At 45.2% G+C, this 24,408-nt stretch overlaps 1 protein-coding gene across 1 annotated transcript; it reads right to left on the reverse strand.

The window, feature by feature from the left end:
- Positions 1-8,786: 8,786 nt before the first annotated feature.
- Positions 8,787-22,534, reverse strand: nptx2a (neuronal pentraxin 2a). Its single transcript, XM_063191497.1, has 5 exons — positions 21,835-22,534; positions 20,871-21,093; positions 18,839-19,083; positions 12,541-12,720; positions 8,787-9,366 (listed from the first exon to the last, which is right to left on the reverse strand). The coding sequence occupies exons 1-5, from the start codon at positions 22,288-22,290 to the stop codon at positions 9,139-9,141; spliced, it is 1,332 nt and encodes a 443-aa protein (XP_063047567.1). The 5' UTR covers positions 22,291-22,534; the 3' UTR covers positions 8,787-9,138.
- Between the last annotated feature and the right edge of the window lie 1,874 nt (positions 22,535-24,408).

Below are 24,408 nucleotides of genomic sequence, written 5' to 3' on the forward strand. Positions count from 1 at the left end.
CCTCCTCCTGCCGGAGGACTGAGATCCTCCACTTTGATCCAGTCTGTTGGATCAAGTCTTTTCCAACCGAGCTGGTGGTGTACTCCATGCGCTGCCTCCATACTCATACGTTGCACACATGCGTCAGGCTGGTGGTGCACGCCATGCGCTGCCACCACGCCCTTACATCGCACAACATGAAAAGAGAAGATTCGTGAAAACACTCTTGATACATTCCACATACGTTCCCGGACAAGACGTCATGGACACTGAACTGTGCATGGACACTTTGTGCAATGAGAAAAAAAAAACTAAAAAAAAAAACTGGTAATCATACAACAAAAAAAAAAAAAAAAAAGGAACCACATGCACAACGGATTCTTAATGACGGAAAAGAAAAACGATATACTGTAAATGTGGTAAAAATTGAAATGTTTGTGACCTCATTGGATCATTTGATCATGTCGGTCAAGTGGGAGGTGTTTTGCTCACTCTGGCCGAGCAAATGGGAGGTCTCTCGCTACATTTTCAATTGAACAATCAAACTATTTAACAGGGGGTGAATTAGTGGGAGGTTCACTTTACCTGATTGGTGCAGTGGGTAGCTGCTAATTTGTGGGTAGCCAGTGGTGTTTGCATGTGAAATCCAAGTAGTCCGGTATTGTCCAATTAGGTACGGAACACAAACTATAAGTAGGAGCGCGCATTGTTGCTGGCGCATGCTGTCATGTCAAGAGGGCGATATGCCAACGGTAAGATGTTCCTGTTTCCTCATAACTTTGACTCTGCTGTTTAAGTTGTTGGTATGCTGCAATTATGTATTTGTAGGCCTATGCTTGGTTAAACACTGCGCTGGGCGCATTAATAATAACATTTGTAGTCCAGTGTTTGAAGTTAAGAGTTGAGAAATCTCCGTAACGCTATCAGCAATGTTTGATTCTAGCGCTTCCTCGCTTTGAAACGCTGTAGCGTGTACCGCGTGTGCAGCATATGAATTGTGGGTAATGTAGTCGATTGACTCCCTTCCTGTTTGTGGAGGTAATTAGATGTCTGTATAGTTTGGCTCTATTACTTTACTCCATGCATTGCACCCTTAGTTTATGTATTGTAAATAACTAGTTTTGTACTGAAATATTACTTTGTGGCTTTATTGGCTTGGTAAATAAATGTGTTCAGTAAATAAGGTAATTGTTAATGCATTGGTAAATGGGTTTACTATTTTGTGGCTATTGCAAGTTTAACCCTTTCATCTATTAATGCTAATTGTGTTGGTCCTTGCAATTTAATGGGTACTGTAAAATGATGGTCATCTGGAAAATGCCCTTGATGTTTACATTTCCTGCCTTTCTCTACTGTTGGTGTTTTGTATAGGAAATGTGTTGTTACTTAGTACAAAGGCAAATCCTGTTTCTAGTACTTAATACCGAATCTATTTGTAGTTAATGAATGTGCTGTTTAGTTGTCATTTCAAAGATGTGTATATAGTATGAATCAATATTTGTAAACAAAGACTTAAATATTGCTGTATTTTCACTATTGGTGTTTTCATGGTGGCATTTTGCTCTTTCCTTCAGGTTTATAACCTGCAAAGTTGGAGTGATGGAAAATAAAATAAAACAACCCAACTGAGTTATAACGTCTTATGAGCTCTCTTGACTGCCCTTTCGGTGGGATTTGAAAGTGAACCGAACACACACACACACAGATATGCGTGCAGACATGCGCTCGCACACACAAACACACACACATACACAGATATGCGTGCAGACATGCGCGTGCACACACACACACACACACACACACACAGATATGCACGATGCACACACGCGCGCGCACACATACACACACACACACACACACACACACACACACACACACACACACACACACACACACACACACACACACACACACACATATATCTGTATTTGCGTGGGCCATTCCCACACACAGAGCTGTGGGTCTGGGAACACTAAAAATAAACATTTAAATGGCTTAGCCATCGTAGATCCATTTCCTGATGAAAGTCAAATGATGTGTAAATGTCAGCCAAAGGGGAGAGAGCAGGATAAAGACATACGGAGAGAGAGAGAGAGAGAGAGAGAGAGAGAGAGAGAGAGAGAGAGAGAGAGAGAGAGAGAGAGAGAGAGAGAGAGAGACAGTGTGAGAGAGAAAAGGATAGAAATAAATAGGAAATACACAGAGGGTAGAAGGGAGTAACAGCGAGAGAAAGACAATAAGGGAGATATAAAACAAAGACACAGGGAGAGAGAGAGAGTGTGTAACTGAGGGAGTTACAGAGGGAGAATGAGAGAGAGAGAGAGAGAGAGAGAGAGAGAGAGAGAGAGAGAGAGAGAGAGAGAGAGAGCGGAAGAGAGGGGGATTATCATCCAGGAGGGCAGAGCCTAACCCGAGGTCTGTAATCTGGCTGTGCTGTCCTGGGGAACTGATGATGATGCAGGAGGGGAGGAGAGTGGAGGGGAGATATGGGGGGAGGGGGAGGAGAGGAAAGGAGGGGAGTGCATAAGGAAGGACAGAGGAGAGGAGAGGAGAGGAGAGGAGAGGAGAGGAGAGAAGAGAAGAGAAGAGGAGAGGAGAGGAGAGGAGAGGAGAGAAAGGGGTGGTAGAGGAGGTGAGGGTGAGATGGTATGAGAGGGGAAGGGGAAGAAGGAAAATAGATGGGATGTAGAGAAAGGGAGGTGAGGGGAGATGATGGGAGAGGCTCGGTGGGAAAGGTAGAGAAAAAGAGAGGGGAGGACAGGAGAATAGAGGACAGGAGAGACGGAGATAGGTGGAGAGGAGAGGATGAGGCAGGAGGAGAGGAGAATAGAGGACAGGAGAGACGGAGATAGGTGGAGAGGAGAGGATGAGGCAGGAGGAGAGGAGTGGACACAGTAATCCAGGTAATACTCTGATCCACAGCTGTCTGAGGGGAAGGCAGGCGTGTCTGATTGGTTGGCACCAGAGATGGGACTGCACAGCTGTATGTGGGAACAACACGGGCATATTCAACTGGAGAGAGAGAGAGAGAGAGAGAGAGAGAGAGAGAGAGAGAGAGAGAGAGAGAGAGAGAGAGAGAGAGAGAGAGAGAGAGAGAATGAGTGTGTGCATGCGTTCGTGTGCGTGTGTGTGCAGGGAAGCCGACAAGGGGGGGGGCAGGGGTGGGGGCAAAGGGGTCAGTTGTCCCGGGCCCGGGAGATTGGAGGCCCATAATTGGGTCCTCATTACATTGAATGTATTGGTTGGGGGGCCCTTTGTCCTGGGCCTAGCCAAAGCTGTCAGCGCCCCTGTGTGTGTGTGTGTGTGTGTGTGTGTGTGTGTGTGTGTGTGTGTGTGTGTGTGTGTGTGTGTGTGTGTGTGTGTGTGTGTGTGTGTGTGTGTGTGTGTGTACTTGTGTTTGCCTGCCTGCAGATGGTTGTGTGACATGGGACAGGCCTGCCTGCCTTTTTAGGGAGCATTTAAGGAGTGCAGCTCCCATACTGTGGAAGTGGGATGGGGGAAAGAAATTAGGTGCATATTTGTGTGCTGCACAGCTGTTGGCGTGTGCTGTGTTTGACGGGCTGTCAGCAGGCTCAAAGGCTAGGCTATTTAAAATTAAAAAGGCTATTTAAATTTTCTTTTTCTTTTTTGTTAGACAACGAGTGTTAAGGATGCACACAGAGAAATAACCCATTTCGTTATTTGAACTAAACACATTTCGAGAAATGATAGAAGGATTTAACCACAATGGACTACTCTTATGTCTCTTTTCCACTGCTGGTTTTCTGGTAGGCCTAACGGTAGGGACACATACACGCGAATTTGCGAACTTTGCCATTCATTCCTATGAGAGAGGCGAAGGCAAGTGATAGCAAGTGAAAGCAAGTGAAAAAGAGTGAAGCGAAGCGAAATTATTAAAGAAAGTTTAATGTTATGCAAATGAGGAGCGAATTCGCCTGTCGCGGCCCAATCAAATCAACATAACTGTTCCATTCCATTTGATTCGCCGCAACGACCTGATGACGGTTGGATTTCGCCCCTCTTCGCTTCGCTTGCTTCGCCTCCTATGTGTCCCTACCGTAAAGCTCGACACAGCGCGACTCGGCCACCACATTTTGCTGTACGATTGAGCTGTGTTTTGCCTATTCGAAAACCAAAAAGTGGCGGCCGAGTCGTGCTGTGTCTGTAGGCCTACCAGAAAAATGGCAGTGGAAAAACTGTACGTATGTTTGGATGTGAAAATAGTGCAGAAAATAGTATGCCATGTAATTACGTATGTAGAGACTGTTAAAATACACTTTTTGAAAAAGTTTTGCGAGAGCCTGCACACCTCGAAGGCTTCTTTTTCCGCAGGTGCAGCTTTTCAGGGTACTTCAGTGACCAGTTTCCACAAGAAAGAGTGATGCACTTGTTTATTTAAGTAGCCTCTTCACTTTTGGTATGGTTACTCTGACGAAGGCCTAAGTGCCGAAACTTCAGCACCAAGAAAAGGAAAAAGTGGTGAACCGTGAAGAAGTAGTGTCGTGCTCTTCCTTGTGAAAAACTGATGACTAAAAAACACTTTTAACACATTTTCTGTTACCTGAACCACCAGTTGAAACATTGTTTCTGCTACTTTACAACCATCCTGCAGGACTACTGTGTGTAATCAGCTACTGAGAAGAGGGGCACCACTCCTTCCTGGGCCTGATATAGATTTTTCACGATGACACAGAGTGCATCTTGACCTGCCCCTGCCTCGGCCCAAGCCTCGAAAACTCGATAACATGAAGAATAGGTGGAATGAACGTGGAATGAAAAATAAAAAATATACGATTAAAGATTCAACAGGCGTTGGCATGAACACGTGTAAGTCTGAGGCAACATGAAGCCTCATTGTGAATTATATTGGTTCTTCCCGGGTAGCTCTGTGGTTTGAGGTAAACACATCAAAAAACATCAAACAAGGTAAAGATTAAAGCGTAGGGTGGGAAGTGTGTGTGTGTGTGTGTGTGTGTGTGTGTGTGTGTGTGTGTGTGTGTGTGTGTGTGTGTGTGTGTGTGTGTGTGTGTGTGTGTGTGTGTGTGTGTGTGTGTGTGCGTGTGCGCGCATGCGTGTATGCGTGCATGCGTGTGCGTGTGTTTCACACTGCTTGCTTTTTATAATAATTTTATGAAAGTTGCTCTGCAATGTACTACAGAAGGAGTGAGTGTGTGTGTGTGTGTGTGTGTGTGTGTGTGTGTGTGTGTGTGTGTGTGTGTGTCTGTGTGTCTGTGTGTGTGTGTGTGTGTGTGTGTGTGTGTGTGTGTGTGTGTGTGTGTGTGTGTGTGTGTGTGTGTTGGGGGGAAGAAGGGGGCCATGGTGATGGAATGCAGAGACTCGAAGAACACAGACGTCATTAGCCTGCGAGAGGTCACAGTGTTGTTCAGGGATCCCCTGCAAACATAATTAAAACAGATCTTTTGGGTAGACTTAGTGGCGTAAACATGTGGCAGTGGGGGCTGTACATCTATTCTTGTGTCTTCTTTCTCATTTTTTTCTTCCCCTAACCCCCTAATCATTCAGCCATGTTGTGAAAAAGATCAGATGAGCCTGGGTAATTATTGGATTCACGCTTGGCGCACAGGTTTTCGTTTCACCAACAATACAAGAAAACAACTGTTGGCAACAGCAACATTACGTGTGAAATTATTGGATTCATGCTCGCCGCACAGTTTTTCCCTTTCACCAACAATACAAGGAAACAGCTGTTGGCAACAGCAACATTACAATCTCTCCACTGGCTTTACCTGGTTCCTCGTCTAGCAGGCCTACTCTAATCACAATCTTGTAATTGCCTTCAGTGTACATTGTGTGAGCGCATCAGTAATGAATTTGGAGAATGGTTTTCGAATGCATAGTCATGCTTATTTCAGATGCGATGGAATGGCTATGGGGAAGGTTTTTATGATGCATATGGCAACAAAATAATTCAATACTATGTTTAATTAATGACACCGATCCCTAATTACCCCGTCATTAGAATACAACACTGATATTCTAATGTAATTTATGCCTTTCTCATTATTGAATGTTTTTTTTTTCTTGGTCATACTCACATTTGTCAAATTGCCAAACACGAGGCATATTTCCTACATACATACACTAAAGGGTTTTCTGGTAATTCATTTAAATGGGGCTTAACTGACAAAGCAATTAAAATATGAATGCCTAAAGCAAGCGACATGTGAATTAGCCACAATGACAAGCACGAAAGAGAATTACATGAGCAGCTCTCTTATCTGAGTAGCGACCTAGATAGCTGATAGTCATAAGCCCAACTGATTTTTTCATTTCCAAGTGGCAGGATGCCAGATGAGAGGATTTTCAACCATTCGAAACACTCTACTGCGGAATGAGTGGCAGAGATAAACAACTGATAAACAACGGAATTTAATATGGCAATATGGATAAAATGGAGAATAATACAAAAAGTGTGATGCTTCCTCTTTAAAACAACATGAAATTACTGAAAAATAATGAGAGGATTCCTTGAATCATTCACTTGAGGGATGAAGAAAAATTATGTTAAGTGGAAGAGGCATGTGAACTGCTAAAGAGCCAGTCATTGGCAAAAGTGGCAAAACCTAATTAGGATTCGCTGAAGACGAGTGCATCGCTGCTGGGCGAAATGCAAATCTTATTCCCACCAACGAAACATACAAGACAAGCATGAATTATGAAACATTCATTTATTAGGTGCAAAAGGGCATTCAACCACACCTCAACATCGAAAAGCTCAGAGTACACCGTTTTGCAGGGCAGACAGAAGGAATGACAGCAAATAAATTTTTAAACTGTTTTTCTCGCTCCAACCCCCTCTCCTGTTTCTCACTGCAGCGATATCGCTGTAATATGAGGTCTTCATCCCTCTCCAAACCCACAAAGCACATTTGGTGCCCCAAAAAAAGAGAAAAAAAGGCCATTGGAAGTGGGCTGATGGTCGGTATGTGATCTCATACATTCTGATACAAAATAAGAGGTGTGTGTAGCTCACAAGAGTGACTTGCCATTGGGGCATAGAAAAGGTCACACATGTTTTAGAATAAGTGCTATCTAGAAAAAAAACCTGTGTGTCTTTCTGTACCCGGCATTTTACTAATGAAATATTTACAGACAAAAGCAATAACATTCAAATGTCTGAAGTGATCAAAGATTTTGTTGTCTACATTTCCGCAACATTCGATGGGCCAGTCAAGTTCACAAAAGCCCATCTAAAAACACAGCTATCTGACAAAAGCATCAGTGAGTCTACAGAACTGATGGACTGATACACTGCACATTTATAATTAATTTATAAGGTATACTGTTAACTAATAAAAATATATCCCCTGTCTCACAATAAACAATTATAGGACATATCAAGAGTTCCCTTTTGTTCCCAAATTCCTTGGTCAGTTCACACTAACACAGTATAGTGTAACATTGCAGGCATTGCGGTGTTGTCAGTAGCTCGTTAAAAAAGCAATAAAAAAAACAAACAAACAAACAACAAAAAACAATAATGTTGGAGCAACAAAAAATTATATTTTTTTCTTATTCCGTAACACAGCAACACCTACAAAAACCTTCCTTTCATAATAACAGCTCATGAAGCTAACTGACCAAGGCATTTGCCCTCCGAAAAACATTAAAAAATAATTTCTTTCTAACTGTGGCTTGTAGCTCCCATGTGATGGTGATTTCCTCTTCCCTCTTCCTCTCCACCCCCCCCCCCCAAACCCTCCTGGTATTTTCCCAGCACATGATGTCTCTGCTCAGGCTAAGACTCATCAGGATTTAGGGTGTGGGTGGGGTGGGGGTGGGGATGGGGGGTGGGAAATATCCCAGGATGAGTGATGAGTCACATCCTAATATGATGTGGGTTTTATATAATACAGAGCCAGAGACCTCATCTCACTCTTCTAGTCTTTTGGCATGGCACGGCGCCATCATGGAGTTTCGCTGTCTTTGTTCTTGACTTCGCTGACTTGTTTGCCAAGTGCAAATAAATAAATAAATAAATAAACAAACAAATGATAAAAAACCAAAAACAAAGCCGCTTTGCTGGTCAACTTTCCATTCTCTTTCAAGAGTGCAATTTGTATTAAGAAATAAGCTTATGCATTTATATATGAAGGGGTCTTTTTCAGCCAGTCTTCCTCCAATCCCACTCCCACGCACATGCACACACACTCACGAACAGGCTCGATCAGATGGGGTAGCTGACGTTTAGCGCCCAGCTGTATTCCGGCCAGGTCTGGCAGCTTTTTCTGCTTTGTTTTTAACCTCGCCAGGGCTGAGTGAGCCCACGAAAGCAGCTCAGGGTGGCAGCTGCTCAAGAGGAGGACGGTGTATTAGACGAGCTGTACAAGAACGCGTGTCAAATGTTCCCAACGCTAATCTCAAGCATTGTGCACACACGCAACACACATGGGCTCACACACCTCCACGCACATTATACCTACATGACCCTATACGCACGTGTACAGATGCTGGGGGTAGGTAGAACAATGTCACGAAAGAAAGCATCTTCACTGCAATGCAGAACAGAGGATGTTGCGTGTGGATAGAGGTCTTCATTTTCCAAACACATGTTCATGATCCTTTGACACAGCTTAGCATATGCTGGTCATGATTGCAATGTCATAGTGCACATACACAACATGATAGAAACCTAACATTTATATAATCCCATGCATTTCAGTTTGGGTTGCCCACAATATTATGCTAGAATCCACAGTAATGCTATATACATATATAGAATCTTCTGATAGTAAGCACATACAAAAATAATTTTCACAGTTGCAAACCGCTTTTTACATGTTTTGTTTCATTACCATGAGCCACAGAAGCATATTTAACCAACTGGTAGACTTCGAAAGAGCAGCTTCAGATTGCCAGTCGTCACATGTGCTAACACAGACACACTTTTAGGACACGAGACGAAAGAAAACAAACAAAAAAAGACCAGGGAAAGTTTGTTTTGCTTTGTTTTTTAAAAACTTTCCAATAAGAGAACACAGTGAATACTCTTGAAGCTCAGTCTTGACTCACCCCCATGTCCATCACAAAAGTGTGAAGAGCAGCATAGAAAGGATGAGTTAGCTAGCCACAAAACACCCTTCAAAACAGAAAAAAACCCAACAACAACAACAAAAGTGCAGACTTGCCCACAAGCTTTTAGTTATCAAACATCCGATCCTCGCATATCTCCAGGGCGGCTTTGGTGGCTCCACCAAACACCTCCACGTTGGCGTCCACCCAGGGCACCACGTTTCCAGGCATGTAAGAGGAGCAGTTGGCCATCCCGGAGATGTCTATGGGGCGTAGGACGCGGTCCCACATGTTGAAGTGGCTCAGCTCGCCCACGAAGGCCTGCGTGGCGTCGAAACGGCCCCCGACAATGTCCTGGGAGGTGGAATTAAAGAGAGGAGGATACGTTAGACAGGATGTAGTCTGATTATCATCGACTTTAAAATCTCTTCGAGACTTGGTCTGACAAAGAGCATAACGGTTAACATTTCCCAAACGCCACTGATTGACCCGCCTCCCTTGGTTTGCTGCTGGTTGTTTGCTTCCCGACAGAGTGGGAGGAGTTACCGATTTTTCTGGAGCTCAGAAACAATATTTTAATTGATCCTGGCCTGACTAGAAGCAACACTGAAGGTGTTGCATCACTAGGGCGCGGCCTGGCTAGGGAGGATGATGCGTTAGGGCATCAACCCCCTTTTGGACTCAGGAATATTTCGGGTCCCCGTCCCACGCCCATATTACGACATAGTCCAAATGCCTACCATTTTCGTTTGTAACATTGCTAAATTTTCATTTGAAATTCACCACAAGTCAATATTGTTGATGTGTTATCATAGACATGTGCACATGTGTATGGGTTTTATGCAAGCATTCCCTCTTCTCCAAGAGCCCTCGGCAGTACCTGCGCGACCTCCCTAGGGCTACCAACCCCCAGTTTGTTAACCCCTTAATGCACGCTGTACCTCCTGTGGCACACTGTAATAGACATTGAAAGTTAACTACTATAGTACCACACTACCATGACGGGGCACGGGGCCTTTAGTAATACACTACGACTTGATCATTGCCATTCTGGTAACAGCTAATTTTATAATACCGTGTCTTAAGGGGTTAACCCCTGTGTTAGGTGAGGACATGCACGTCAGCATCAAAGCAATAACAAGTTACTAGCTTTTGTCTTCTGTGAGTCACTTCAGTTTATTTTTTTTCCAAATCTTTCTCATCCAGAATATAGAACAGAGAATTGCAGAGAGGTGCTTTTTCAAAATTGCTTAGTTTGTCATACACGTTGGAGGGAAATCAGAAACGTCTTTCATCCTGTTACAATTTAGCGAACCACTGAATCAATTATGGAAACATTATTTTCAAATTAGGGAAAAAACTATTTTGGATTGCTTTTATGTACGGCTTTTGTAAGACTTTTGAATAGACATTTATGAGTCCAATTTCCACTGTCACTGCTCTCAATCCTTTAATAGAGCCTAGATCTCTTATCCTACCCTCTCCTCTTGACTTTGGTTAAGTAAGAACATTCAGTGAGTATACTGCATAAACTTTCAGTGTTGCTCAAAGAACCATTAAAAACTTATGGAAATATACATTGCTGTCTATTGTCAATATCGCTACATCATTTATGATTAATGCTGCACTTCTTCATTAATTTAGGTCATCTTGATGCTGCTGCTGAAATGATCTGTTTAAATATTAAAAATTGTGCATCAGGATGGTTGTTAACTGTTTGTTGGTGCTTATTTCCTGCTCTTCCATAACTGCTGCTTTCAGTCTTAATCTCCAACATCCAATCAGCGAAGTTGCTTTCCACAGACGTGTACGTAGGTTTAAAGCTCAATTTGATATTATTATTTTCACGACATGCATTTACGTAAAACCATCACAATATGCATCAATGCATCATGCTTACACACCCATGTGGACTAATGTATGTTGGTCAGACTAAGCGTAATCTGAAATCAATAATTGACAAACATAAAGGAGCAATTAGAAATAGCCACTTTGATTAGGCTATAGCACAACTTATTTTTAGGGAGCATCTGTAGATTATGGGACTTAGTAATGGTGTTTTTAAAAAATATATATATAATGTGTACATTGGATGGTATTGCTCAGTGTTTCTACTGTATATACTGTATTTCTTTGTATTATATTTTGCATTTAAAATATATTAGTATAGCAATATATTATATATTGATATGTTTAAGAGAAGATCACTTGACTTAATGGTATTAAGCCACACTTGACAGACCTCAGGTAATCCCTGAGCGAACCTGATGACGCGCAGAAGAGAAATGCGTGGTAACCTGTGGTAAACTTCTTTCTTTTGAAATATTGAACACTCTGTCTGCATTAACCTAGAACCTAGAAGCTGTGCACGGATCTTTGGACTTTTGCATGCATCAATGGGACTTTGCAGATTTCTTTTTGCTTCTTCTTCTCATTCTTCTGTTCTGTCCTTGCTTTTGACTTTGCACTTTATAATAGGCCTTGTGGCCTTGCCCTAATGCTTACTTGCAAGCGCTTCCAATTACTGCATTTTTTCTCTGCGGTCCAATAGCCTCACACATGTATTTAAACCATCACACTATGCAGCAATATGACTTCAATGCTTCTTTTCTCTTCTTGCTATTCTTCTGTTCTCTCCCTGCTTTTTACTTTGTTCTTTTAAACATGCCTGTTAGCCTTTCCGTAATGCTCACAGCAACAGCTCCCAATTACATTTTCCTCTGCTGTCAGCGTCGAGGCCCACTTAGGTGAATACTAAATGAGGTGTTTGGTCATGTGTGTCCTACACAGCGGCCACGCATTAGGCTAAATGCACATCTAAGCCTGCTCTGCTCTCTTGTGCATTGGTGCACGTGACACAAGTGTCCTATTTTTATATACATATACTATGTACTTTCCTCCCAGCGGTCTGTAGCGTAAACACTGGGGCACAAGAGAGTGCATACACTGAGGTGACACCAGGGAAGGTGGGATGGGAAGGAGAGCCATTAGTTGTGGAGAGTAAAGGTGACGTAATCTGCTCATTGTCGCGTGAGAAAGAGGTCTGATGTGTTGCTTTGCTCCCTCTTTGCTCCCAAGACTGTCTCCCATTGAGACTGACTGACTCTAAAGCCTCCTCCCTCGAGGGTCCAGAGACGGAGGGGATACTGTGTGTGTGTGTGTGTGTGTGTGTGTGTGTGTGTGTGTGTGTGTGTGTGTATGCATTGTATGTGTACACATGTACGTACGTGTGTGTGTGTGTGTGTGTGTGTGTGTGTGTGTGTGTGTGTGTGTGTGTGTGTGTGTGTGTGTGTGTGTATGTGTGTGTGTGTTTGTGTGTGTGTGTGTGTGTGTGTGTATGTGTGTGTGTGTGTGTGTGTATGTGTGTGTGTGTATGTGTGTGTGTGTGTGTGTGTGTGTGTGTGTGTGTGTGTGTGTGTGTGTGTGTATGTGTGTGTGTGTGTGTGTGTGTGTACGCATGTACGCATATGAGTGTGCGCGCATGCATGTCTGTGTGTGTACAAGTGAATGTGTGATGTATGATCTCACCTGCTCTTGGCCCAAGATAATCACTCCGCCCGGCTTAATTGGGTGCCAGGGGGCCAGGTTGTCTCCGGTGCCCAGGCGCTCGCCATCCTGGTAGGCCTCCCAGAAGCCGTCCCTGGTCGTCCAGGTGATGCAAATGTGGTGCCACCGCCCGTCGCTAATGGAGAGGGGGAGCTGAGCCACCTACAGTGCAGAACAACAGGGAAGACACACGGTGACATTTAGCAGGGCACAAAATAGAGGAGGAGAGAAGGAGGGAGGAGAAAAGAGGAGAAGAGAAGCAGGGCACAAAATAGAGGAGGAGAGAAGGAGGGAGGAGAAAAGAGGAGAAGAGAAGCAGGGCACAAAATAGAGGAGGAGAGAAGGAGGGAGGAGAAAAGAGGAGAAGAGAAGCAGGGCACAAAATAGAGGAGGAGAGAAGGAGGGAGGAGAAAAGAGGAGAAGAGAAGCAGGGCACAAAATAGAGGAGGAGAGAAGGAGGGAGGAGAAAAGAGGAGAAGAGATGCAGGGAAGAGAAAAGAGGAGAAGAGAAGCAGGGAAGAGAAAAGAGGAGAAGAGAAGCAGGGAAGAGAAAAGAGGAGAAGAGATGCAGGGAAGAGAAAAGAGGAGAAGAGAAGCAGGGAAGAGAAAAGAGGAGAAGAGAAGCAGGGAAGAGAAAAGAGGAGAAGAGAAGCAGGGAAGAGAAAAGAGGAGAAGAGATGCAGGGAAGAGAAAAGAGGAGAAGAGAAGCAGGGAAGAGAAAAGAGGAGAAGAGAAGCAGGGAAGAGAAAAGAGGAGAAGAGATGCAGGGAAGAGAAAAGAGGAGAAGAGAAGCAGGGAAGAGAAAAGAGGAGAAGAGATGCAGGGAAGAGAAAAGAGGAGGAGAGAAGCAGGGAAGAGAAAAGAGGAGAAGAGAAGCAGGGAAGAGAAAAGAGGAGAAGAGAAGCAGGGAAGAGAAAAGAGGAGAAGAGAAGCAGGGTGGAACAGAATGCCCTTGTTGTCACGGCACAAAATGGGCAACAGAATGTGGAGCGTATCCCAGAGTGCTTGACACAGTAACACAAAACAACATTTTTAGACATAATGTTATGCATGGTGAAAATCAAATGCCCAAAAATCAAACAGACTGTGTACAAGGTAAAAAAACAAGAGATGGCTAAAGCAAGTTTGGTGGTTACTGAAGCAGTGTTCAGTATCTGAGGTTTCAGAGGCATCTAATGCAAAAGCTGTAAATGATCTGTTGTGGTTTTGGAATGATAAAAAGTGGTATTTAATGCATAAACTGTATTATATGGTCAATCAACTTCACACTATTAATACCGGTAGGTGGGTAATCTCTCCCAACTGTAAGCTACTTTTAAAACAATTTTTCACATGAGTTTACCCATCACTACAACATTGACCACATAATTTCAAACCGTTGATGTATAAACCTGCAATGTCGTGCATCATGTGGCACATATACTGTACATATAAGGTATAGTAGGCCTGTAAAGGTAAAGTATTGTATTTGTACCGAACCAGACAGTGCTGTTCCGAAAGGAAGAGTGACAGGCTACTCTGTTCATGTTTTTACATTACATTTACATTTTTACATTTGCATTTTTACACTATATGCCATGGCTCATGCAGAACACTGAGACAGAGTGCAAGAAAAAAGAGGTGCAGAGGCTTGTTCTTTGTGAGACCTTGAGAAAAGGGCTATTTCTCACACTGATTAAAGTAGCAGTTTGAATGTATTTTCCTTTCATATATACTGTTACTGTATAAAAAGAAGACAATCCGCACACTTCAGGTCTATTTTTGTGCAAAGACGCTTTACTTGACTTGCAAGCTTTCGCTCCTTAGACCTCCATCAGGCAGATATACTGTTACAAAAATGTACCGAACTGTGACCCCAAAACCGAGGTACGTACCGAACCGTGATTTTTGTATACCGTTACACCCCTACTACTGTATAGTATTTAGTGTATTTATGACCAATACAGATTCACACTCATACAGTGTGAGAGCACATGACCTATAAAGCCGTGGCTCTGCCAGTGTGCATGGCAATTACTCCAGGCCAGGCCCTGAGTGGGAAGGCAGCTCTTATCAAAAAGACAGAACGCTTTGGTATCGCCACCATCTCCATCTTTAATGAACACTAGTGACACCAAAAGACAGTACCAAGCCACTGGCTCTTTTGATGCACTGGTTACATCAGCTGAGAGGGGGGAAGGCAGACAGCCACGACTCTCCCTTCCATGCACTTACACACACATATGCACACACACGCACATATGCGACACACACACACTCTCTCTCTCTCTCTCTCTCTCTCTCTCTCTCTCTCTCTCTCTCTCTCTCTCTCTCTCTCTCTCTCTCTCTCTCTCTCTCTCTCTCTCTTTTTCATTCTCTCAATTTCTCTCTCTTTCTCTCTCTCTGTCTCTCTATCTATTTAAATATACATCTATCACTATACACTGTATATTATATCACTATATCACACACACACACACACACACACACACACACACACACACACACACACACACACACACACACACACACACACACACACACACACACACACACACACACACACACACACACACACACACACACACACACACACACACACACCAACACTCATCTGCTCTTGTAGTGGTGGCAGCGTACTGCACAGGAACCAAACTGTGCCAAAGCATTCATGCCCGCACGAGGCGGAAAATGAGCCATTACTCAAGAGGGTTGGAGTGTGTGGTCTGCTCTGAGAGGTGCATTAATAAGCCTCAATTTAGTCCTCGCCATCCTCCCAGAGAACACACACACACACACACACACACACACACACACACACACACACACACACACACACACACACACACACACACACACACACACACACACACACACACACACACGCATACAGGTGCATGCACATGCACACGTCAGAAATACACAAACACATGCTCACACTGTATGCAGGTTCACGCACACACGGAGAAAAACTCACACAGATGCATGCACACGCACAAGTATAAGGACAAGTAACACACACACACACACACACACACACACACACACACACACACACACACACACACACACACACACACACACACACACACACACACACACACACACACACACACACACACACACACAGCCTCACATAGAGAGAGAGCCTGTGACGCTTCCTCTCTATTTCTCTCTCTCGCGCGCTCGCTCTCTCTCTCTCACACACACACACACACAGACAAACAGACGAATGTGCGCATGTTTTATGCATGCTGTTTTGGGGGAGCAGAGAGCAGGGCTGCCTCCATCGATAAGATGTCAAACTGACATGTGGGAAAGGGAGGGTGGAGTACTAGTGGAGTCTGGGATGATGATGGTGGTGGTGGTGGTGGTGGTGGTGGCAGTAGTGGTAGTTGGTGGTGCGGTGCGGTGCGGTGCGGTGCGATGGTGCCGGGGCCACTAACAGCTTTGGCCGGGCCCGCGACAAAGTCATCTGAAAGGGTCCCCCCTTACTATAAAAATTAATTAGGACGCATATCTGGGCCACCTCTCGCCCTGGGCCTGAGACAACTGACCCCTTTGACCCCCCTCCCGACTGCTTCCCTGGGTGGTGCGGTGGCACGGTGGAAGGGAAGTGAGGAGAGGCGAGGTGTTTCAGAAGGAAAGTAGCGAAGTAGCGGGGTCTGACGGGGTGGGGTGGTGGTGGTAGAGGGTGGTGCTGTGGCACGGTGGGACGGGGGCGGTGTTGAAGAGAGGCGAAGTGACTGACTCCACTGGAGATGCCCCACTTGAGTCCCCAGCGGGCGTTTGCGCGGCACGGCACGACACGGTCGCCCTCATGCCGTTTTCGTTTCATGCCGAGGAAATTATAGCTCTGCTCCCCTTCCCTTCCCTTCCCTCCTCTCCTCTTCCCTTCCCTGCCACTTAATTATTTTGGCACCTCAGGAAAACAACTAGCTGCTGCTGTGCCCACAATGATTTATGCAAAGGTAGCTGGTGTGTGTGTGTGTGTGTGTGCGTGTGTGCGCGCGTGTGTATGTTCATGTGTGTGTGTGTGTGTGTGTGTGTGTGTGTGTGGCTGTGTGTGCGTGTGTGTGTGTGGGTGTGTGTGTGTGTGTCGGGGTGTGTGTGTGTATGTGTGTGTGTCTGTGTGTGTCTGTATGTGCGCGCGTGTGTGTGCATGTGTGTGTCTGGTGTGTGTCTAGTGTTGGGCGACTCCACAGCCTTGACACGTTCTCTCAGGCGGCCTCGTTGGCTCCCTTTCTCCCTTGATCGCTCGCTGCACCCAACACCACCAGCAGAGAAGCCGATAGGGGCGGCACAAAGAGTCCCAGGCCCGGGCCCAGGGAGACAGGGGGACCAGAATTGGGTCCTCATTACATTGTATGTATTCGTTGAGGGGGGGCCTTCAGATGACTTCGTCCCGGGCCTGGCCAAAGCTGTCGTTGGCCCTAACTGCACCCAATGCACCCAGACAGGGTCCGTACACAGGGGCATTCTTTTGGGCAATTAGGAAGTTTAATTATCGAGCTGTCAGAGGAGCTGAGGAGTTGTGAAGCAGTTTGGTTGCAACTTTGCTCCTTTTGTCTACAATGCTGCCGGATGAAGGGGGATCTTCACAGAGATCTAATTATCAGGAGAAGATGGAGTCTGTCATTTGGGAGAGAGACGGCGGCTTTGTTTTGAGAGAAGCTGCCTTTGTTATCAAAATTATCTGGGTTGGTTTTTGAATGAGTATGTCTCTGTTATTGTGTGTGTGTGTGTGTGTGTGTGTGTGTGTGTGTGTGTGTGTGTGTGTGTGTGTGTGTGTGTGTGTGTGTGTGTGTGTGTGTGTGTGTGTGTGTATCTGTCTGACTGTGTGTGTGTGTGTGTCTGTCTGTCTGTCAGTGTGTGTGCGTGTGTGTGTGCGCTCGCGCGCGTGTGCCTATCATTATTTGTGTCTCTCCAATTCGTTCATGCATGCAAGATGATATAGTCTGATGATGGATCATTGTGGTTTAATGGTCAGCCATCAGTAATGGCCAAAACAAAAACCGCAGTCCTGTCTGTGACCTCTGAGCCATTAATCAAAGTACGTCCAAGTTAGTAAGTCCAAGTTACCCTTTCTGAAGCTGTTCTTAATAGAGCACAGCAGCGCTTTATAAGGCCCGGGACATACTTGCTCCAGGGTACACGTGTGTGGGCACATTTTATGGGCAAACGTGTTGCCATAGGTATTTGATGTCAATTTTGCAGGACGGGAGAACACCTGACACAAGGTACGCAGACGTGTGCGGTGCAATATGTATATTCGATCGCACATGGCTGAGTGTGTAATTTAAGGCACACAGCAAGCACGTCCCCGGCCTAAGAGCTTCGAATAACTGCCAATGTAATGCAACTTAATCCAAACAAACAGGATCATTTTTCTGAAAATGTATACATTGGAGGAGCCTTGCTATGTAAGAAACTCTCCATCTAAAATCTAAAATACCAGCTGGCCCAAATGACTCATTCTGAAAGGTAAAACCAAGAGAACGTCCAGAATAGAGCTGGTCAGATGTCCTTTAGTGGCAGTGATGCTGTAAAACGAACTTGGTTCACTTTCTTTTACACCTCAGTGCCTATAACTTAATAAACGTATTTTATTCCTTTACTAATTAACAGTAAAATTAGGACCTGTAAGGTCTTGCCATGCCATGTACAGGTAAGGACCTCCCAGACCCTCATTGATGAGCAGCTCCATTGGTCTGTTGCACTCCTTTTAATACACCCAGACACTAGGGGTGCAAATCACAGCCTCCATGGCGATACGATTCAATATCGATATCTTATTATTATTCGATGCGATTCGATTATTTTCGATACTTAAGAATGCCCCATGATACGATACACTACGATTCGATTAGACTTTTTCCCTATTACTTTTCCACTTCTATTATGTTATGGAGCTAGGGCATTGGGCAGGGGCCAGCGATTCGATTATTTTCGATACTTAAGAATGCCCCACGATACGATGCGATTCGATTCAATCCTCAGATTACATCGCGATATATCGATACATTTCTATTATTATTTACACCCCTACTGACACATACTGTAGTTTCTGAATGTAATGAAATATGAAATGTAATGTTAAATGTAAATGATGGGGTTGTTGTACTGCATATTCTACATAGTGCCTACTAACTTGTTAAAGTTATTCTAATCTTAACCTGTTATCAGCACAAGATGACCCCTGGAATCGTGATGTTCTGTAATGTAATAGTCATTACATTACCACTCCCTCAATGAGTATTGCATTGATACTCAATACATTATCACCCCCACTCCCCCTTACCTTATCATTGACGAGCAGCTCGATGGCGTTGTTGCCCCACTCGATGAGCACGATCTCGTTGGCCTGGCCCGGCACGCCGTAGGAGAATGGGGTTCCGATGCCGGGCCTGGCGCTGGACTTGAGCCACATGCAGACGGTGAAGGCGTACATCTCCGGCAGGCTCTTCTTGATGCGACCGTACAGGTAGTTGGTGCGCAGGGGGAGAGACACTTTGAAGTCCTCCGGAGACTTGAAAGCGCTGTTACCTGAGGCGAGGGGAAAAAGTGAGAAGAGTAAAGTGAGAGAGTGGTAGGCAGGGGCGTAGCACCAAATTTGGGGCCCCAGGAACAACCTCTTTCATAGGCCCCTCAAGAACATTTTCCATGGACCATTTTCCATAGGAGGGCCCCCGATGGGCCCCCCCAGGTGGGCTGGGCCCTAAGAATGAGTCAGGGTTTCCCCCCCCTGTTCCACGCCACTGGTGGTAGGAGAGAGGAGACAGGGAGAGCGTGTGCTGAGTGACACAGAGAGAGATGATGATGATGAAGAGACAGAGCGAGAAAAAAAGTCAGAGAAAGAGAGAAAGCAAAGACGACGGGGGAGATAGGACAAGACATGGAGAATGAACACAAGAAAGAGAGAAAACACAAGAGAGGAGTGTCAAAAAATGGTAGCACGCTGACAGACGTGTGGTGTGATGTCTGGTGGAGCTTGAGGGAGGAGGAGGAGGAGGAAGAGGAGGAGGAGGAGGAGGAGGAAGAGGAGGAGGAGGAGGAGGAGGAGGAGGGAAAAAAAGATGACCCAAGTGATGGATGAAGGTCACAGCAGATGGCTGGGATCCAGTCTGCCACTGGCTGAGTCTCAGATGACTCATTGGATAGGAGTGGACCATCCCTCATCTCCGCAGGTCCAGCCATTGATCTGGAGGACAAGCCACCTGCCAGGTGGGACACTTGATGGCTTCCCCTTAATGCCCATAAAGCAAACGAGGCCTATACTGAAGCCACAAAAGGTTGGCAATTAAAGGCTCAATGGATTGACTTTTGGGGGATCTGCCGGATCTGCCCAGGAGTGTGTCTATTTTTGTGGCTTTTCATCGCTAGTCATCGGCTGGTATTCCATTATGGCTATGGTCTGGCCCATTATAGTTATTACAGGAACCACTCAGTTTTCCACTTTCAAGCACATGGTGCGATTTTCATTAGACTGTCGATGTGCTAATGTGTGTGTGTGTGTGTGTGTGTTTGTGTGTGTGTGTGTGTGTGTGTGTGTGTGTGTGTGTGTGGGGGGGGGGTGTTAATGAAGATTTCCTAGAACTTGCAAGGAGAAATGCAGTCAAGGGATCTAAGATTGGACTGACTCTCTGAACACAGCTGTCTACCCATACAGTACCTAACCCACTACTTTGAAACGGAACTTTGTTGTTGCGTGCCTGCTGGGGCGTAAATAAACGCATTCCCTGCGGATGTATCTCGTGAACGTCAGTGTAGCCTATCAAAGTACTAAAAGCATAAAGCAAGCTCGGAATCCAGGGAAAGGATGAAATAACAGTCTTACGTCACACCAGTGGAATCAAGGGTTTTTGAATCCCTATGCTCAGCTCTAAAACCCCTCCTCAACGGAAATGAACTGAAGCACGTGATAGTTTTCACTCCTCTGGATTAACGTGCACAGGACAGTGTGGCACATGGACAGATGCACGTAGGGATTATAGATTCCCCTTAAAGTACCAGTGTGCAAGGTTCTCGCCATGTTGTCCATTCACAAATTTGGCCTTTTAGTTGAGTACCCTCCAGCACAGCCAGAATGAATTATTCCCCAGGACTTGTAATGTAACTTGTATGAGGGGAAGTCCAGCCTGCATATATCTGCACCATCTTGAACCCTCACCAGGGGTATAAACGGTCCTCATGATTTCACGCCTGTGACACGATTAACTCAACAGCAATGGGTAGGCCTATCTCATTGCCACTTCGCGGCCCAGCTGTAAGTACACATAAGGGATGGGTGTTGAGCCTACACAATGGACAGTTTATCAATGGCGGAGCCTTACTTCTCTCTAACTCTGCAATGCGCTCCAGTAAGGAGTTGAGCGTGTTCTCGGTCCGCTGCCGGTGTGCCGCCGTCTCGTTGTACAGCTGCGCCTTCTCCTCCTCCAGCTCAGCCACTTTAGTCAGCAGCTGGTTCTCCAGATCGCTCAGGCGGCGCCGGAGAAGGTCGCGCAGCTCGTTTGGAAAGGTCGCACCTGAGGTGTTGACGCGCCCTTGCTGCTGTAGCTGAAAACAAAACATAGATCAACATTAAACCATTGGCACTGGACATTGTGCTGACAAGAAGCCAGCGAGCGCAAAGTAGATATAGAGGGGTAAAGGGCAGAAAGAGGGGGGAAACTGGAGGAGCTGGTGCACAGGTTTCATGGCGACACGTTTACGTTTGAAACAGAAACACTGCCACACTCCTTTACGCACTTTAGGTACTAATTCACAGGTCGTAATATTCAACTAAGCACACAGTGTGTGTGTGTGTGTGTGTGTGTGTGTGTGTGTGTGTGTGTGTGTGTGTGTGTGTGTGTGTGTGTGTGTGTGTGTGTGCGCGCGCGCGCGCGCGCGCTCTTCAATTCGTACCCGCGTGTGGCTGCGTATGTGAACGTGCATGTGGGTGTTTGTCCACTGCTTGCTTGCACGTGTGACTGCGCTAGTTTTATGCCACATTTAGCCCATTTTAACAACAGCTCTGTAATGATGTATGTATCTGATTTGTAATTTGTGTATTTGGACTTCCAGCTCTTCATATCTCGGTTGAAACACATCAAAACCTATCCAAGGCAGAGCGGCTTTATTTCACTCCATGCGATTTCGAAGGACACTTGCAAATACGACCACATCCAGATGACTGCGTCTCCTGTGATATTAAACACTTTCATTTCACTTTCTGGCCAAAATTGTACATTAAAATCAACAAGTAAGATTTCCCACATGACTTGATAAGCACTTTATATTTCTACGCTTTTATTTTACCTCTAAGCTCTGAAGGCGATCCTTCAGACCTTGCATGGTCTTTCCAAGTTGTTCTACGGTCTCGGTAGGGTCGCGTGGAAGGTCCCCCATTGTGTTCTTATTGTAGTCTTTCCTCCGCGAGCCTCCCCTGCCCTTGCCCTCTCGCGGAGCATCCTGCGCCTGAGCCTCGCACCGAGAAAGTTTGGCATTGAGCTCTTTTATGGTTCCTTGCTGGCTGACGATAGTCTCCTTCTGTTGCAAAATGGTTTCCCGAAGTTGCACGATGGTATTCCTCAATTCCTCCTCCTGAGGACTTGCGCTCTGAACCCGGTTGGTTGTAGACACGGGGCAACTGAGATCAGCGCCCGCGGGCACGGCGGTGCAGACAAAGCGGTTGCCCTTCGTAACGTTCGCGCGAGCCACTTGCCCTTTACCGAGCGCATAGATGCATAAAAATCCTAAAATCAAAGTGATCATTCCGGCAGCTGGCACAGACAAACAGGTGTCTACTTGTGATAGAGAAACAATCTATCCCCTGTTAAGACCACATTTGTATACAGCCCCCCTCTAAATTCGCTTCCAACTCAATTGAGACCAAAGATTACTCTATGCTTTTCACAAAACGAACAAGGAGCTGCTCGACAGACAGCATTGCTCTAAAGTACAGCATCATAAATCTGCAGAAGTTATGAAAAATACATGAGCAGAATTTCACCAGGCAACAACCAAGCGTCCATACGAATCTCACAGCGCAATTACACTCTTAACTTCCCGCTGTTTTCCCCAAAAACACAGAAAACAACGACACAAGTTTGTTTTGTTTCCAAAATCCAGATCTAAAAGTAGTAAAATCCTCCGTGTTTCTATCCAGTATGAGTGCACTATCTCCGTTCAGTTGAGTGGACGTTAGCGCTACTGTGATAAGTATCGTAGTCGGTGGTGCTGTGGTGCTGAAATGACAGCTCCTGATGTGGCGCGGCTTAATATACCGCACGGTGTTTGGCTACGGCACTCTCTTGAATGAGGTTCAAATTACGTCACGTATACTCCATCTGAAGAGAATTATTCGCAGAGTTGGTATTTGGTCAGTCTGTTCGAATTACGTGGACGAGTCTGTACGGTGAAAGCACGAGGCACATACGGAGGGAAAGAAGAATAAAGTTCAAAAGAATCTTGATGCGATTCTGTGACTGGAATTTAAAATCATATGCCGTATTAATCATTCAGTTTAATAAATATTGCCGTTTCAGATGATGAATTGAGGAAATTAATTTCAGATGCAAAAATCGTGTCCAGCATTTATAGAAGACTAATTGTCAGTATATTGGTGTATTGCATTTCCTCTTAACTGACAATACAACATTAATCTGCAGCAAACTAAAAAAAAAGATTGTCAGTCATATATTTTGCCGAAATAAAGGACATGTCGAGGTCGTGAACTGGAATTCTGACGCCAGAGTAAACTTAACGTCAGCATGGTACTCTCAATCCTCACAAGCGTAAATCATTTTACAAGTCGGCCCTAGGTAAATAATTCTACGTCGTCAGGCTGGAATGAGTCAGGAAAGATTTCATTCGTGACGGGCTGACGAAGAAGACAGGGGGGCTGGGGGACAAAGGGGTAAGCGTTGCCCCGGGCCCAGGGATAGAGGGGGCACAGAGTTTGGGCCTCATTACATTGCATGTGTTGAGTGAGGGGTGTCTTTTTACACAACTTTGTCCCAGGCCCAGCCAAAGTTGTCAGTGGCCATTACGACGAGGCTCCATCCACTGACGGATGATTAAACCTAATAGATAGAAATTCACATTTCTCAAGGTAGCATTCCCAGAAAGGGTTAACTCCCAAATATGTATCAAGATTCCTACATCCAAAAAAATAATAAGAGGCCCTTTGAGGCAATTTTGAGAACATTTTATTAATCATTATGGACGACCTCAACAAATCACCCTTCAACGAGACTTGCCACACCAAATAAAAAAAATAATAATAAAAAAAAGTGATTGAGATTGTGCAAACGTGCTTGGGAATGAGACCTGCCAGATGATGCAAGCTCATGTGTCTGACATGATGGACACAGATTGATGAGAGCGTGGCTGTCTCTGCAGCTGGCTACCTCATTATACCGCAGATGCTGGGGTGGCAATACCAGCTTGGTGGGAGGCTGAAACCACTTCCATACCAGAAATTCCCCTTCCCCTTGGTATGCCATTCCTGCTCCCTCTCTCTCTTTCTCGCACTGTCTCTTCCTCTCTCTATACATCCATTTTTCTCCCCGTCTCTTCGATTTTCTCGCTCTCCTTCTCTCTTTCTGTGTCTCTCCATTGCTCTCTGCATTCTTCTTTCTGTCCACAGTCTCCACACTTCCTCTTCTTCTCTCTCTCCATCTGCCCTCCTAGACTGGTAATGAGAAATATGAAGTCTTGTTCAGTGACATTTAGAAAATCAGAGTATATACTCTTTTTCCTAATTTTCTTTGGTGGTTTGCTGTTACATTCTATTAAGCAGTAATTTAAAATCTAGTTTGGGATGATTGGCTTGTCAGAACACTGTGTTCACACATTTCTGAAGGAAACAGTAAAGCATAAGTGGGTCAG

This window comes from Engraulis encrasicolus, chromosome 2 (genome assembly GCF_034702125.1).
Source record: "Engraulis encrasicolus isolate BLACKSEA-1 chromosome 2, IST_EnEncr_1.0, whole genome shotgun sequence".
Taxonomy (NCBI): domain Eukaryota; kingdom Metazoa; phylum Chordata; class Actinopteri; order Clupeiformes; family Engraulidae; genus Engraulis; species Engraulis encrasicolus.

What these genes read in the sequence shown, in the direction of transcription:
- nptx2a (XM_063191497.1), bottom strand. Translation starts at nt 22,290, where the DNA reads ATGATCACTTTGATTTTAGGATTTTTATGCATCTATGCGCTCGGTAAA. An exon ending in ATCGCCTTCAGAGCTTAGAG is followed by an intron (nt 21,094 to 21,834) that starts GTAAAATAAAAG and finishes TTTTGTTTTCAG; the next exon opens with CTACAGCAGCAAGGGCGCGT. An exon ending in AGCTGCTCGTCAATGATAAG is followed by an intron (nt 12,721 to 18,838) that starts GTAAGGGGGAGT and finishes TCTGCACTGTAG; the next exon opens with GTGGCTCAGCTCCCCCTCTC.